The sequence below is a fragment of the Cavia porcellus genome, unplaced genomic scaffold (assembly GCF_034190915.1).
Source record: "Cavia porcellus strain 051 isolate PalLab524CR breed Dunkin Hartley unplaced genomic scaffold, mCavPor4.1 scaffold_34, whole genome shotgun sequence".
NCBI classification, from domain to species: domain Eukaryota; kingdom Metazoa; phylum Chordata; class Mammalia; order Rodentia; family Caviidae; genus Cavia; species Cavia porcellus.
The window spans coordinates 4,952,278-4,966,896 of NW_026947517.1; the positions used below are offsets into that span (position 1 = coordinate 4,952,278).

Below are 14,619 nucleotides of genomic sequence, written 5' to 3' on the forward strand. Positions count from 1 at the left end.
CTGGGTGCAGCTGTAATAAGCTAGGTCTCTGCTCTCATTCCTGTCAGCAACAGATCTGAAAACCAGAAGTTTATAAATGCCTGTGCTGCAGGACCTCATAGCCACAACTGCTCTCCTTAAACTTATGCATTTATGTATTTTGTGATTGCCTAAATTTATACTATGTTCTTATATTTCCATGCTCATGGAAGGAAGACAAATGTTCTGAGAATTCAAAGATGTATAGTGAGGTGCCTCAGTGGAGGAAGGCTTCCAAAAACACCGGATGAACTGCTGTGTATTATACAGAACAATGCAAAGAATTTCTGAACATACTTTATGTGACACATGTGCTCATAGACGATGTTTGGGAGAACAGCCATAGAGGTTTAAATTTTCAGAAAAATGAAGCAGATATAAAAGTGTCATCAAGGGCAGGGTAAAGTGTGCTTGCTAAGACAAATTCCAGAAAGGGCTGCCTGTTAAATTCTCACTGAAAAAATGCCTAAATGTAGTCATTTGCATGAACATATACACGTGATATCCTACTGAATGGAAAGGAATGTGGGTGTCATCTCTGAATTAAGAGGTGATTTAATAGCTTGGTTGATCGTATCCATTGTTGAAATATGGAAGTGCTCTGCAGTGGACTTTACTAAGTGGTGTAAAGGATGGATCAGACGAGCATGGAAAGGATGTGGAAGTGACTGGCAGGATGCAGAGTGCCAATAGCAGGACATACAGAGAGGGCCTTCCCTGAAAGTCAGGTAGTTCCTAGGGTAAGCATGAAGTTAAAGTTGGCTTCTGATTTCTTCCTTGAGGTGAATAACACCAGCTCTGGTAAGAATCACTATTCCACATCCTTGTCAACCCATGAATTCTATGTTATTCACTTGAGATCTAATTTTGATTATCTCTAATTATGACCCAGTGTCATGAAGGTAAAATTGGAATTTTTTTTGTAACAGTGATCGAACTCATGATCTCAAGCTTGCTATGTAGGTGTTCATGCTGCTGAGCTAAATACCCAGCTCTGAAGAGTTTTCTGTATACTATGTATGATATTCTGTATACTATGTATGATATATTGTATGGATATAATTTTTAAAGCAAACCAAAGGTGTCGTATGCAGTCACTTTTCAAGTTTCACATTGTCTGTGGGGTGTCTCAGTCAGGGTTTCTATATTTCAGACAGCTCTGTAACTTAGGCTAGCCCCAAACTCAAGGAAGTTCTCCTGCATCAGCCTCCCAAGATATATTTCTTATATATGAATGGAGAGTGATCACTTGGTGACACTGAGCTATAATTTGAAACTTGTACCTGCTTTCATTGTTTATACATTTTTTACATACAGCAGTTTTCCATGAGCATTTGAATTATTATTTATGTATCATATTTGATGTTATTTATGTTTTGTTCTATGAAACCAAATTTAAATATCAAAATGCTGCTTAAGTATATTAAGAACAAAGGACTCAGTGGCCTAAATGAGATTTGAAGACATATCACTGTTAGTACATCAAAGTGATTCATGAGATATTTGTCTGCCTCTGTGCTTTATGGATGCTGGTCCTTCAGGCTCTCATTATGAGCTCTGCTTTAGAGGCAGTGCACAGGGACTCTTGCAGTGACTCAGCATAAGAATCATTGCTCCTATTTGGCTGTTACATTAGCTGTGAGTTGCAATATAGCATCAAATTTGCTGTCTCAAAAAATGTGTATATACAAAAATTAATCCCCAAGATGTGGAATTAAGATTTGAAGAAATCAGTCTCCATTCAGCTGTTTTGTTTGGTTTTATTTGTGTATTTTAGTTTTGTTTTATTGAGACAAGTTTTCTCTATGTATATCAGGTAGATTTGAATCCTTTATGGAGCACAAAATTGCCCTAACCTCAAAGCAGCACTCCTGTCTCAGCTTCTTGAGTGCTGGGATTATAGATATGTGTGTTTTTACCCTAGAAAATATTGAGGCTTGTAACTTAGCTGTGTTGTAGGTTGACATAATAGATGCCATCTTGAGCTTTGCATTTAACTAGTTCCCTGTATTTCACTCAGAAAAATGGAAAATCATTCAGGGTAGAAGTCCCAGGAGAAAAGCAAAATAAGCTGTACCCAAAGGAAAAAAAAATAAACTGCTCAATAAAAGAAGCAAAATACAGTTGTCATCCAAAAATTATTATAAGATTCTAGCTAAATGATTTCCAATAGGATCTTTTTGTGATTCTATCTTTTAAAACATCTGTAACTTTCCAGTTCAGAGCCTTTTGTTTAGATCCTGAAATGGGGATAGGGGTTCTGTATAAAAGTGGTCCTGAGACCAGCTAATGAAATTTCACATTTCTCAATTGGGTTGCTTGGCTTCCTATATTATTGTTCACAAAATCAACTCAAGCTGTAGAAAGCTTACTGCCACAAGCAAACCTCAGGATTAAATGACAGTGCCCCTGAAGTGAAAGAATAGTAGTGAAAAGGAGAAGAGAAAAAGACAAATGCCATGTGCTATAATGCCCACCTCTTTTCCCCAGCAATGAAGAAGCTGAAACAGGAGAATGGCCATGTATTCAAAGACAGCCTAACCTACATAGTGAGTGCAAGTCTGGCCAGAGCTCCAAAGTGAGACTGTCTTTAAATCAAAAAACTAAAATGAAAAAAAACCAAAACAAAAACAAAAAAACAACCAAGTAGACATAAAGACTATTGAAAACAAACAATAATAGAGCTGAGTGAAATTTGACTTATGTAAAATGGGAATTATTGAATGATGTTGCTGAGGAAAGAAGGCCATGTAGTGGCATCCAGGAGGCAGTGACAAACACAGACTTAGGAATGGCACCTATTGTGCTACAGGACAACACTGACCTCCTTCCTCCAACACATTTGCAATTCACTAGACTGAGGACTTCTAAAAGCTCATGGAAATGTTAAAATCAGGGCAAACAAGCAGCTTGAAATTCTGGCTTTGGAATAATGCCTTTAGCAGACATTTCATATTTAAATTGAGATAAAAGAAATATAATCCTACCCTGCTTGATATCAAATACATCAAGTTTAATGCTTCACAACATTGAGAAAGGAAGTCACAAACCAAAAGGAGTTCAAAAATTTTCTTAGAAAAAAAGAGTGAAGAATAACCCTGAATTTTCAGGAGTGGTCTTTGGTTTTTTGGCCACAGACCTATTGTCAGGGGTCATTTATACAGGAAAGTCACAATGTGGGTACTTTGTGGGTCTCAGACTACAATCAACCTATAAGCTTATAGCTGCTTAACTAATAATATTCAGCAGGGGAACAAGTCAGCCAGAAAATGTATGTGGAAAGAGCCAAGGCATTTTGTGGGAACAATAGTCCAGTTGTTCTGGTCAATGAGTATGGTAATTGATGCCCATCTGAACTTCCTGGAGGAGGTGGTGATAACTGTAGTACATTTCAAGCTGTTGTTTTTCTCTTCAGGACCATGTAGACCTGGTCACTGCATCTTCACCTTCAGGTCTGGTTTTCTTCAGCTGTGCCTGTAGCAGTGATTGTTGTATTTAGTTTTTTGCATTGAATATTTGAGGTTCCAGTTCCTCTCTGGTTGTATATCAATTTCTCTCTACATTGACATCCTTTGCAAAAATCAAAGTTCTATTTGAATGAATAGAGTGAAATATTCATCAATACAGGCCAGAGATTTATCTCAGGAGGCAGAAACGCCTGCATGGAAAGTGCTAGGTTGTAACTTTGATCCCTGGTACCTAAAATAAAGTAATTTAAACTGCAAGGAAAGAAAATAATTTCATTTGTGAAAATGTAAGTTTACAAAATTTATAACTAAATATGTCAGGGAAAATTAAACATTGTTAATAGTCATATTTAGTGTCTAAAGTTGTTGGGTCTGGGGATTGAGCTCAGTGATACAAGGAGCTGCCTGGAGGGCACAAGGTCATGAGTTCAATCCCTCATACAGAAAAAAAATCAGTTGTCAATGATGCAGTGTTATGAGCACATTTATTGAAACTGATACTTGGTATTTAATAGGCTCAATGTTTCTTTTGTGGTCTATGAAATATCTGCAGATAACATGGCAATTACAGTGAATGATATACTGTCCCTTATAGGATTGCTATTTTCTGAGTTGGTTTTATTTTTTGTTTTCCCATATATTTGAAAATTGAAAATGTTGGCTGGTGCTAGGTAGAAAAACTGTGATAATAATTTTTTCAATTTAGTGATATATTTCCCTATATTCATTAAGAACATTTTATTTGCTACAGTTAGTCCAAGTTGAATTGATAAACAATTCTTAAATTTACAGGCAGATGAGTTACTTAGAAATAGAGGCAAGCATACCATAATATAGGGGAATGAAATTCCTAACCTTCTATGTCTAGTATGAGTTTTTGTTCTCTAAAATGCAAGAATGAATTTTAGAAACAACAGTGTTGAAAGGAGGAATATATTTATTGAGAGAAAGAAAGTGAAAATATTTTGCTCTAAATAGGATATTTTGGAAGTGGGAGGTGAAACCAGGGGACTTTTACCTTGAAGTCACTTTCCTCTCCCCTATTCAACCTACCTGTGGCCAGAAAAGCATCTCAATCAACTACTTGCATATCAGCAATGCCACCTTTAAGCACCACCCAAGTCAAAAACTATATGTATGCAGCCCACACATTTCCAGAAAAAAAAGCCAGACCCCCAGTGGTCATGGGGTTCTCTCCATGGTATTAGAATCAAGGCCATTTTGACTTTATGTTCTCTTCTTTACTACAGCAAAAATCCTATCAGAAAGTTTCTGTCTGAGAGAAACAGGAGAGATTCTGATCCAGTAGCAAAGGACTCTGATTTTATAGAATAAAATCATGTAGTGAGTGTGATAGCTCGGACCCCAGCATAAAACCCAAGGAAGCAAGAAATTAAAATTTGCAGAGAAAAGGCTTTATTGTAGGACAGGCCAGGTGATGCAATCTCAGGGAGCCAATTTGAAGACTGTGTGCCTTACAGCTAAAAAGGTTGGGTTTTAAAGCTGAAAACCACAGGAATGTTGTGAACTGTGACCCAGTTTGATAACTTTCTTGTAGTTAAACATTTCTTAGGGACAGTACATTGTATTGCAGATAGGCTGAAGGGGGGCTGATTACAAGAAATTGAAACTTAAAGCTTTTATGGGAAATGGAGACTTAACCTAAGAATTGGGGAGAGGAGGGGAATTTACAAGGAGCTGAAACTTAAGTCTTTACTGGAGATGGAATTTTAATCTCTATTGAAATGGCGCATATAGAACAGGAAGGGGCACATTGGCTAGAACTAGGTTACAACAGTAAGATAGGTCTAAAGTGGGTTAGATTAGTGAGGTTACTGAGGAGGTAAATTAGCACAATAGAGAAGCAGAAAGAAGAAATGTAAAAGTGGCCTTTTATTTAAAGAATGTGGAGAGGAGCCCACAGCCACCAAGGGTTTGGCTCCCCTCTTCCTCAACTCCCTATGGGGTTATGTGGTTGTGATAACTCAGACCCCAGAATAAAATGCAAGGAAACAAGAAATTAAAATTTAGGGAGCAAAGGTTTTATTTTAGGCCAGGCCTGGCAAGGAGTCTCCAGGAGTCAATTTGGAGACTGGGCATCTGACAGAAAAAAGTCAGGGCTGTTATCTTGTACATCCACAAACAGCTGCTGGTCACACAATGCAGGGTGGGGGATGGGGTGTGGTGCACTACAAAACAGAAACATGGTGCCTTTCATTTCATGGGAAAGCAAGATTCAGGTAACAAGCAAGTTTTCCCATAAACAAGCAAGTTTAGATAGGAAATCCTGTTTTCCTCAGCAGAGACTAGAAATCTAGCAGTGATTAACAACTTCTGTTAGCTTATCTTAGCATCACATCTGTTATTTGTAGAGGGGAACAATGGTTAACATATCAATTAGGTAAGATTTTATAATTCTTTACAGAGGAGAGCATTGATTAACATATTAATTAGGTCATCCAGAGGGGGAAGGGAAATACACTTATACAGTAAGGCCAAGTTACCAGTATTGCTATGATACAAAAATAACGAAGCTATTTTTCTAGAGTACAACGGAGGTTTATGTGACTTTTGAGTGGATGTGGTGCTTGGAGGGGACATTGATGTCATGCAAGGAGCTGATGGGAATTTTCTTTAGGGCCCTGGAAAAGAAAGAGGAAGTTGTAATCAAGGAAAAAAGAGGAAGTGGCCATATGAGTAAGCATCCCTGATTTTGCCTTCTTCCACCTTGAACTACCACCATGAGTTTCTGTAATTGTTTCTAGGGCAAAACGCTTTCAAGGACATCCTTCAGTTTCAAGGAACAAATCAAAACAACGGATTTTTGCCACCTGTCTTCCTCTATGGCTGGTAGTAAACCATTCATTAGAAATACTGTTAGTCATTTCCTTAATCCATTGTAGATACCATAACCAAAATGACAGATCATTTCACATTCAGAATACAAAAGTAGCACTTAAAGTCAGGGATAAAGCCCTTCAGTGCAAGCATCCCTGGAAAGGTGAGATCAACATTGTAGAGTACAAACTACTACCAATTTATCTGCCTTCAGGAAAGAGAAAAATTTATAATGATATTGCTATAGAGTAATGAACCTCCTGGTTTAATATGTCTGGTATGAGTTTGTGTTCTCTAAAGTCAAAGAATGAATTTTAGGAACAACAGAAATTAAGAGCACAATATACTTATTGAGAGAAAGAAATCTACCTGAGAGAGAGAAGGGGTCCTGAGCCCGATGCCAGACACTGTCCTCCTAGGGACCATTATAGAGTAAAATCATGTGGTGAGATGAGTTTAAGGTGGGGAAAAATCGGAACTCACAATGCAGATGGGCGTAAGATGGGACAGAGCAATGGTAGCCAATAAGATTATAAGTTCATGTAAAGTTGATTAAATTGGGAAAAAGGGGGAAAGGGAGTCACATAGAAAGCAGGCATTCTTAGGCAGCACTGACTTTTCCCTTAGGTTTTTGGGAGGGTGACTCCTGAGTTCATCAGGATGATAGGAAATATTTAAAATGTCAGTCCTTAGGATAAGCATACTTTTCTTTGAATGGTGACTCCTGACCTCCTCAGAGTGCTATGGGACTATTTAGAATATCAGTCTTTAGGATATGGATGAATTTGCTTATCATTTGTCTTGAGACTTGGCCCATAGCATGAGTTGTCAGTCTTCCCCATAGTTGCACAGTATCTGGTCTCCTGCATGGACTCCTTGGAGGACCTAGCCCTGCCTTATGCCAGTACTATTTAAATAACTCAGGTGCCTGTACCAGTACTGTTTGGATAATTGATTACAGATGTCTTGTGCTTTGGGTGAATGATCTGCGGATTACAGTGTGCAGTGTATATACCAGTGTTGCCCCCTGATTGACATGTTTTTAAATTTAATTTTTGTTGATGTGTTTTTTCACTGAAATAAAATGGATTTGAAAATTAAAAGCCTGAGGTAAAGCTCTTCAGTACAAACACTCCTCTGATCGAGCTGAGTTCACCACTGTAGAAGATTGGCAGCTCCAGAAGTCTCTGCACTACAGTCTACCATTTGGCATCCTCTCTTGCAGGGAGGGGTTCCTTTCCCTGTTTATTGTTGACTCAGAAGGAGAGCAGTAGAGCAGGAGTCAATCAATGATGAAGGGGCGGGATATGTGAACTGTCCAATTTTCAGGCCATTGCTGGATGTGACTTTTGTCTCTTCTGGTGTCTCAGCATGATTTACCTTTTCTGAGTACGATACTGGTAGCAAAATGCTTGCTGCATCTCATTTAGTACTTTCGATGTCCTGCGGCCTGATTAGCAAAGAACCTGAGAGATCCTGGAGCCATGAAATGGTGAGGTTGTGGATGGGAGCCCAGAGTTAGGGTGGATTCGATGAAACCAGTTACAAGTATGTAGAAGTAATTCCTGTGTCTGTAGCCTCAGGTATTTAGTTAGCTTCAGCTCCTGAGGTCCTCCAGCATTGGCCATGGGTCATTCACTCTCCCTTTTGCCTCTTGCTGTTGGCAAGGGTGATTTGGGGTCCCCAGAAATCTAGCTTCACTATTACAGCAGCAGACTCAAGTATCATCTTTGGAATTCACTGCTGGCCTAGAAACTCCACAATCTTAGGCATTGGAAGGAGCTTGAGAAGACCCTGACTATGGTGCTTTTTGTAGCTTGTAGAACAGTAATGAGCAAGGTCTCTGCTCTCTATCCTCAGAGTAGAAGATCTGGAATGTCCAAAGTTTATTAATGTATGTAATGCAGGGCCTCATTGCCACAATGGTTCAACTTAAACTTGGGCTTTTTTGTATTTATAGTGATCTCCTCAATTTATAGTATGTTCTCATATTTCCATCCTCATGACAGGTAGTCGCAAAGGTCCCGAGAATTCAGAGATGTGTAGTAGTGTGCCTCAGTGGAAAAAGGCTTCCCAAACAACTGGTGAACTCCTGTGTATTATATAGATCCGTGCAAAATAATTTCTGAACATACTTAATTATTTAGGTGGCACCCTTGCTCACAGACTAGGTTTGTGAGAACAGCCATAGAGTTTTGAAGTCTGAGAAAAATGAAGCAAATATGAAAGTGTTATCAAGGAAAGGGTAAAAATTTTTGAAGGACAAATTTCAGAAAGGGCTACCTGTTAAATTTTCATCAAAAAATGCTGAAATTCAGGCATTTGCATGCACATATACACGTGATATCCTTCTGAATGGAAAGGAATAGGTGTGTCATCTCTGAATTAAGAGCTGATTTAGTGTCTTGGTTGTTCATAGACAGTTTAAATATGGAAATGCACTGCAATGGAATTTATGAAGTGGTGTAAAGCAGAAGCTCTAAACAGAAATTTTGCAGTGATATCAATAGTTAGGCATAAAGGTTTTCCTGCTGAGGATGGATCAGAGGAGTGTGGAAAGGATGTGCAAGTGACTGACAGAATTCAGGAAGCCAATAGCAGGACATACAACAGAGAGGGTCTTCACTGAAATTCAGTTAGTTCTTAGAGTAAGTGTAAAGTTAAAGTTGGGTTCTGATTGCTTCCTGGAGGTGATCAACACCAGCTCTGGCAACAATCAGTATTTCACATCCTTGTCAACCCATGAATTTTGTGTTCCATACTTGAGATCTAATTGGGATTATCTCTAATTATGCCCCCAGTGTCATGAAGGTAAAATGTGCATTTTTTTTGTACCAAGGATCAAACTCATGACCTATGCTTTCAGGCAGGTGTTCATGCCACTGAGCTAAGTACCCAACTTTCTCTTTGTTGTATGGAAGATATCCACATTGTTTCTCATAAAGTGTTGATGATTGTTGGAATTTTTCCATATTGTATGGCTATAATTTTTAAAAACAAACTAAAGGTGTCTTATGCAGTCTCTTTTCAAGTTTCACTTGGTCTGTGGGGTGTCTCAGTCTTGGTTTATCTACTTTAGACAGCTCTGTAACTTAGGATAGTCCCAAATTCAAGGAAGAAATCCTTCACCAGCCTCACAAGATATATTCCTTATATCTGAATTGAAAGTGATCACTTGGTGACAGTGAGCTATAAATTACAGCTTGGGCCTGGTTCCATTTTATATACTTATTTTTTAAAAACAGCATTTTCCACTAACATTTGAGTTATTATTTGTGTACCATATTGGAGGTTATTTATGTTTTGTTCTATGAAACCAAATTCATGTTTCAAAATGCTGCTGAAGTATATTAAGAACAAAGTACTCACTGGCCTAAATGAGATTTGAAGAGACATTATCTGCAGCCTATCAAGGTGATTGATGAGTTTTTTTTCCCTTTTTCAAATTTTGAAAGTGGTAAAATAAAACAGAACAAGGCAGAATAAGGCCAACTAAGATCATACAGTGAAATTGGTACACAATTTCACAACAGGTTCCTGCAATAGCAGTAATAGGTATCACAGTATATTTTATTACCTTTATAATAGTTGTTCTTTCAAACACATATATCAAAATGAGATGAAATACAGAACATTATAGTACTTATCAAAATAGAATTTTGAATAGAGCAATACCATTAATCAGAATAGAGTAAAACAGTAATAAAAATATTTAGCTTCAAAGAGATAGTAGAAGGAAGTTCTCCTTATTTGTTATGGTCTGCTTCCCAGGAGACACTCAGATTTCTGTTCCCCATTTGCTAACGGGGGGTGACAGAAGAGGGGTAGGGAAGTGGGATGTTTGATTCTAGGCCGTGTATCAGTAGGTTCACTATTGCTTACTAGGGAGACAGGCTGGTTGTTTGGTTTCACAACGTCCTAAGTTCCCATATGGCGTGGATCTCAGGAGCTGCTGCTGGTTCTCCCCTGCAAGGGCCACATTCAGCCAGACCACCACTGCTTACCAGGGAGAAGTGGTGCTTGCTTAACTTCCAAGTGTCCTAAATTCCAGCATGGCCTGGATCTCAGGAGCTGCTGCTGGTTTGCCCCCTGGATGGGCCACAGTCTGCCACACTGCCACCACTTACCAGGGAAGGGAGGTGCTTGCTTGGCTTCCCAGTTGATTGATGGGATATTTATCTGTGTCTGTGCTTTGTGGATGCTGGTCCTGCAGGCTTCTCACTGTGAGCTCTGCATTAGAGACAGTACACAGGGAATATTGCAGTGACTCAGCACAAGAATCAGTGCTCCTATTTTACTTTTACAATAGCAGTGAGTTGCAATCTATCATCAAATTTGCTGTCTTCAAAAATGTGTATATACACAAAATTAGTGACCAAGAGATGGATTTAAATTTGAAAACATCATTCTTCATTCAGCTGTTTTGTTTGGTTGTACTTGTTTAGTTTTGTTTTGTTTTATTGAGACAAGCTTTCTATATGTATATCAGCTGGATTTGAATACCCTATGGAGCCTAAAATTGCCCTGAACTCACTGAAACCATCCTGCCTCAGCCTTTTGAGTGCTGGCATTATAGATATATACCACCACACTTTGCTTTTGATTCAGATTTGTAGGAGAGAATTTAAGATATCCCAAACCTGGTGTCTCAACCTTCGTGGGAGAAATATATCTGTGGTCCTTTAGGAGGTGGTGAGCTTTGAGGATGTGGTCGTGAACTTCAGCAATGAGGAGTGGACTTTGCTGAGTCCATCCCAAAAGAACCTCTACAGAGATGTGATGGGCGAAACCTTTAGGAACATGAGTGCAATAGGTAAGGACAAAATACTTTTGTCACTCATGCTGTCAGAATGTTGTATGTCGCTCATCAGTGCTGTTTCATTAAACACAATGTGAAAATATTTTTAAAAATAACTCAGACCTGGACACATTATATCATAACTCTAAACAAAATCTATTAATTTGTATGTATTATTCTAATGAGCACTGGTATTTCTATGTCTGCAATTCAGGAGGACTTGGGGATATCCAGGAAGCTGAAAAAGAATGCAAAATTTACTGGAGATACTTAAGGTAATTCGCACTCATAAGGAGAAGGAACGTTCCTGAGTAATTAGTGAGTCAGCAGAAAAATACCGCCAAAGAAATGAGGCACCATTAAATTTATTGTCAGTAATATTCTCTGAAGACATATAAGCTAGGGTATGTATAATGAGTGGATTAAATCAAGAAAATGTATGACATTGCATATAGATGTGTATGAAAGGCATACACTTTGAGTTATGACATTCTCCCTTCAGTTTTACTACCCATATATACATGTGAATACAACACATGCATCATCTAAAAATTGCTAAGTTGCAATAGAATTTGAAATAAAACAGAGTTCTTGTGTTTCCAAGCCATGCTCTAAACAATCAGCCATTCTGACTAAAATTCTTAGAAGGCTGGTAGAATGTTAAATGCACTCATTCTGAATATCAGTGTGCAGTTGTCTCTGGAAATTGATCCCCTCATACTTGTTCTGGATATATTTTAAAAATTCAAAATGCACATAAAATACTGGTACATGCTTACTCATTTACAAAGCAGATCAAGTTATAATAGATCATTCCTTGAAGAAGCTTAGCTATCTATCACTGGATTTGTGGAGAAGGAAAATGTTAACAGACTCTCTGTGATTGTGCATTATTGTAAATCCAGCACACTAGGAATCAGATTTTGCACAATGGCAAATTCAAGTTCAAACTTCACAGCTTAATGATCAGTGAAAATCTCTTAAAACACATTTAAAAAGCTATAGATTTTAGGCTAATAGCTGTTGTTCATTCCCAGCATGGAAAAGAAAAAAAATGTGTTATATAATGTCAACAAATAAATAATATAATGTCATTTGCCATAAGAAATAGGTGGTTCTTTCTCCCATCAATTCAGTGAAATGGCTAAGCTATAAAACCTAAAAGTTCACAGGGTACCTTTTAGATGAGAAACCAAAATATAAATTGTGGAATGAAATGAAAGTGTTAATAGAGAAAAGTAAGACTGACCATATGGAAAAGGGAACTTCAGGTTAAGGACAGAAGGGAGATTGTGATGGGGAAACATATCAGAATGATCTGTATGTGATACACATATGTACTCATGCCCAAAGTGAAGATAAAGATTCTGCATTTCCAAAGGTACCACATTTTAAGATTTCCAAATGTGTACCACTCTTTTGGGAAGGTTGTTTTCAACATGTCTTACAAGGCCATTCTGTTACTTCACGGTCAGAATTTCTTAGAAGACATTAAAAACAGAACTTGACATTAATGCAGTCATAAAACTGAGACCAATTTCACTGTGAGTGTTTCTTTTTTTTATTTAATGTAAGGAAAGACTAAAAAACAAAAACAAAATAAGTAGAAATGATACCACCTTCAAAGTGAAAATAAACAGTAAGAAATCTAAAGACAATGATTACACATGCTGCTCATAGAAATAGTTAATGAAATACAAAAGTGAAACATATGAAGTGGGAATTCAAACAGCGAGACTGCAAACAGTTTTGTTCAAATCTCCAATAAAAACTTAGTAATATGGTTATCAATCCGATATGTGATTTTTTTTTTTTTACAGAAATGACAAACTAGAGAAATCCTATGGACATACATCTTGGAATCAGTGTAAAGAAGTATTCCTTTGTACTGCAGAAGGTAATGTGAATGTGAAAGAAGCAGAAACACACCATAATGTTCAGATCCATGAAAAATATTGCAGTGGACAGAAATCCTATGTATGTCAGCAATGTGGAAAAGGTTTCACCAAATCTGGACATTGTAAGCAACATGAAAGAATTCACACTGGAGAGAAACCCTATATATGTAAGAAATGTGGGAAGGCTTTTAACACACGGGGATATTTTAAGAAACATGAAAGAATTCACACTGGCAAGAAATCATATATATGTAAGCAATGTGGGAAAGCTTTTAACACACAGGCAAGTTGTAAAATACATGAAAGAATTCACAATGGAGAGAAACCCTATGTATGTAAGCAATGTGGGAAAGCTTTTACCACACATGGACATTGTAAGGCACATGAAATAATTCACACTGGAGTGAAACCATATGTATGTAAGCAATGTGGGAAAGCTTTTATCACACATGGATATTGTAAGGCACATGAAATAATTCACACTGGAGTGAAACCATATATATGTAAGCAATGTGGGAAAGCTTTTAACACAAAGGCAAGTTGTAAAATACATGAAAGAATTCACACTGGAGAGAAACCCTATGTATGTAAGCAATGTGGAAAAGCTTTTACCCAACATGGACATTGTAAGCAACATGAAAGAATTCACACTGGAGAGAAACCCTATGTATGTAAGCAATGTGGGAAAGCTTTTAACACAAGGGAATATTTTAAGAAACATGAAAGAATTCACACTGGAGAGAAACCCTATGTATGTAAGCAATGTGGGAAAGCTTTTACCACACATGGACATTGTAAGCAACATGAAAGAATTCACACTGGAGTGAAACCATATGTATGTAAGCAATGTGGGAAAGCTTTTAACACAAGGGGATATTTTAAGAAACATGAAAGAATTCACACTGGAGAGAAACCCTATGTATGTAACAAATGTGGCAAAGCTTTTAACACGCAGGCAAGTTGTAAAATACATGAAAGAATTCACACTGGAGAGAAACCCTATGTATGTAAGCAATGTGGGAAAGCTTTTACCCAACATGGACATTGTAAGCAACATGAAAGAATTCACACTGGAGAGAAACCCTATGTATGTAAGCAATGTGGAAAAACTTTTACCCGACATGGACATTGTAAGCAACATGAATGTTCATATTCAAGATAAAACCAGTGTATATAAGCATCATGAGAATTTTTTGACCAGACTTACATATTGCATAATGCATGAAAAACTTCACACTGGGCAGAAAACTTATATATCTAAAGGAATGTGGGAAAGGTTTCAGCAGAAATGTTCATCGTCCAATACATGAAAAAATTTACACTGTTGAGACACCCTGTTTATGTGAAGAATGTGGGAAAGCTTTCACCACACATGGATTTTGTAAAATACATCAATGACTCCACACTGGTGGAGAAAACCTATGCATATAAAAATGTGGCAAAGCTTTTACCACATACAGTCATTGCAAAACAGATGAAACAATTCACACTGGGATGAATCACTGGCTACGTAAGCAAGTGGAGACACTTTCAGCATCCAAATTGTAAGTGAAATACATGAAGAAACTCACACAAGAGATAAATCCTATGTGTTATGGGA

At 37.6% G+C, this 14,619-nt stretch overlaps 1 protein-coding gene across 1 annotated transcript in view; it reads left to right on the forward strand.

The window, feature by feature from the left end:
- The window catches only part of LOC134474628 (zinc finger protein 709-like), a 52,481-nt gene extending 38,223 nt beyond the window's left edge, over positions 1–14,258 (forward strand). The window contains exon 2 of the mRNA XM_063243139.1: positions 13,263–14,258. Within this exon, the coding sequence (XP_063099209.1) occupies positions 13,263–14,181 (919 nt within the window). The 3' untranslated portion in view covers positions 14,182–14,258. The remainder of the gene's footprint in view (positions 1–13,262) is intronic.
- Positions 14,259–14,619: the final 361 nt, after the last annotated feature.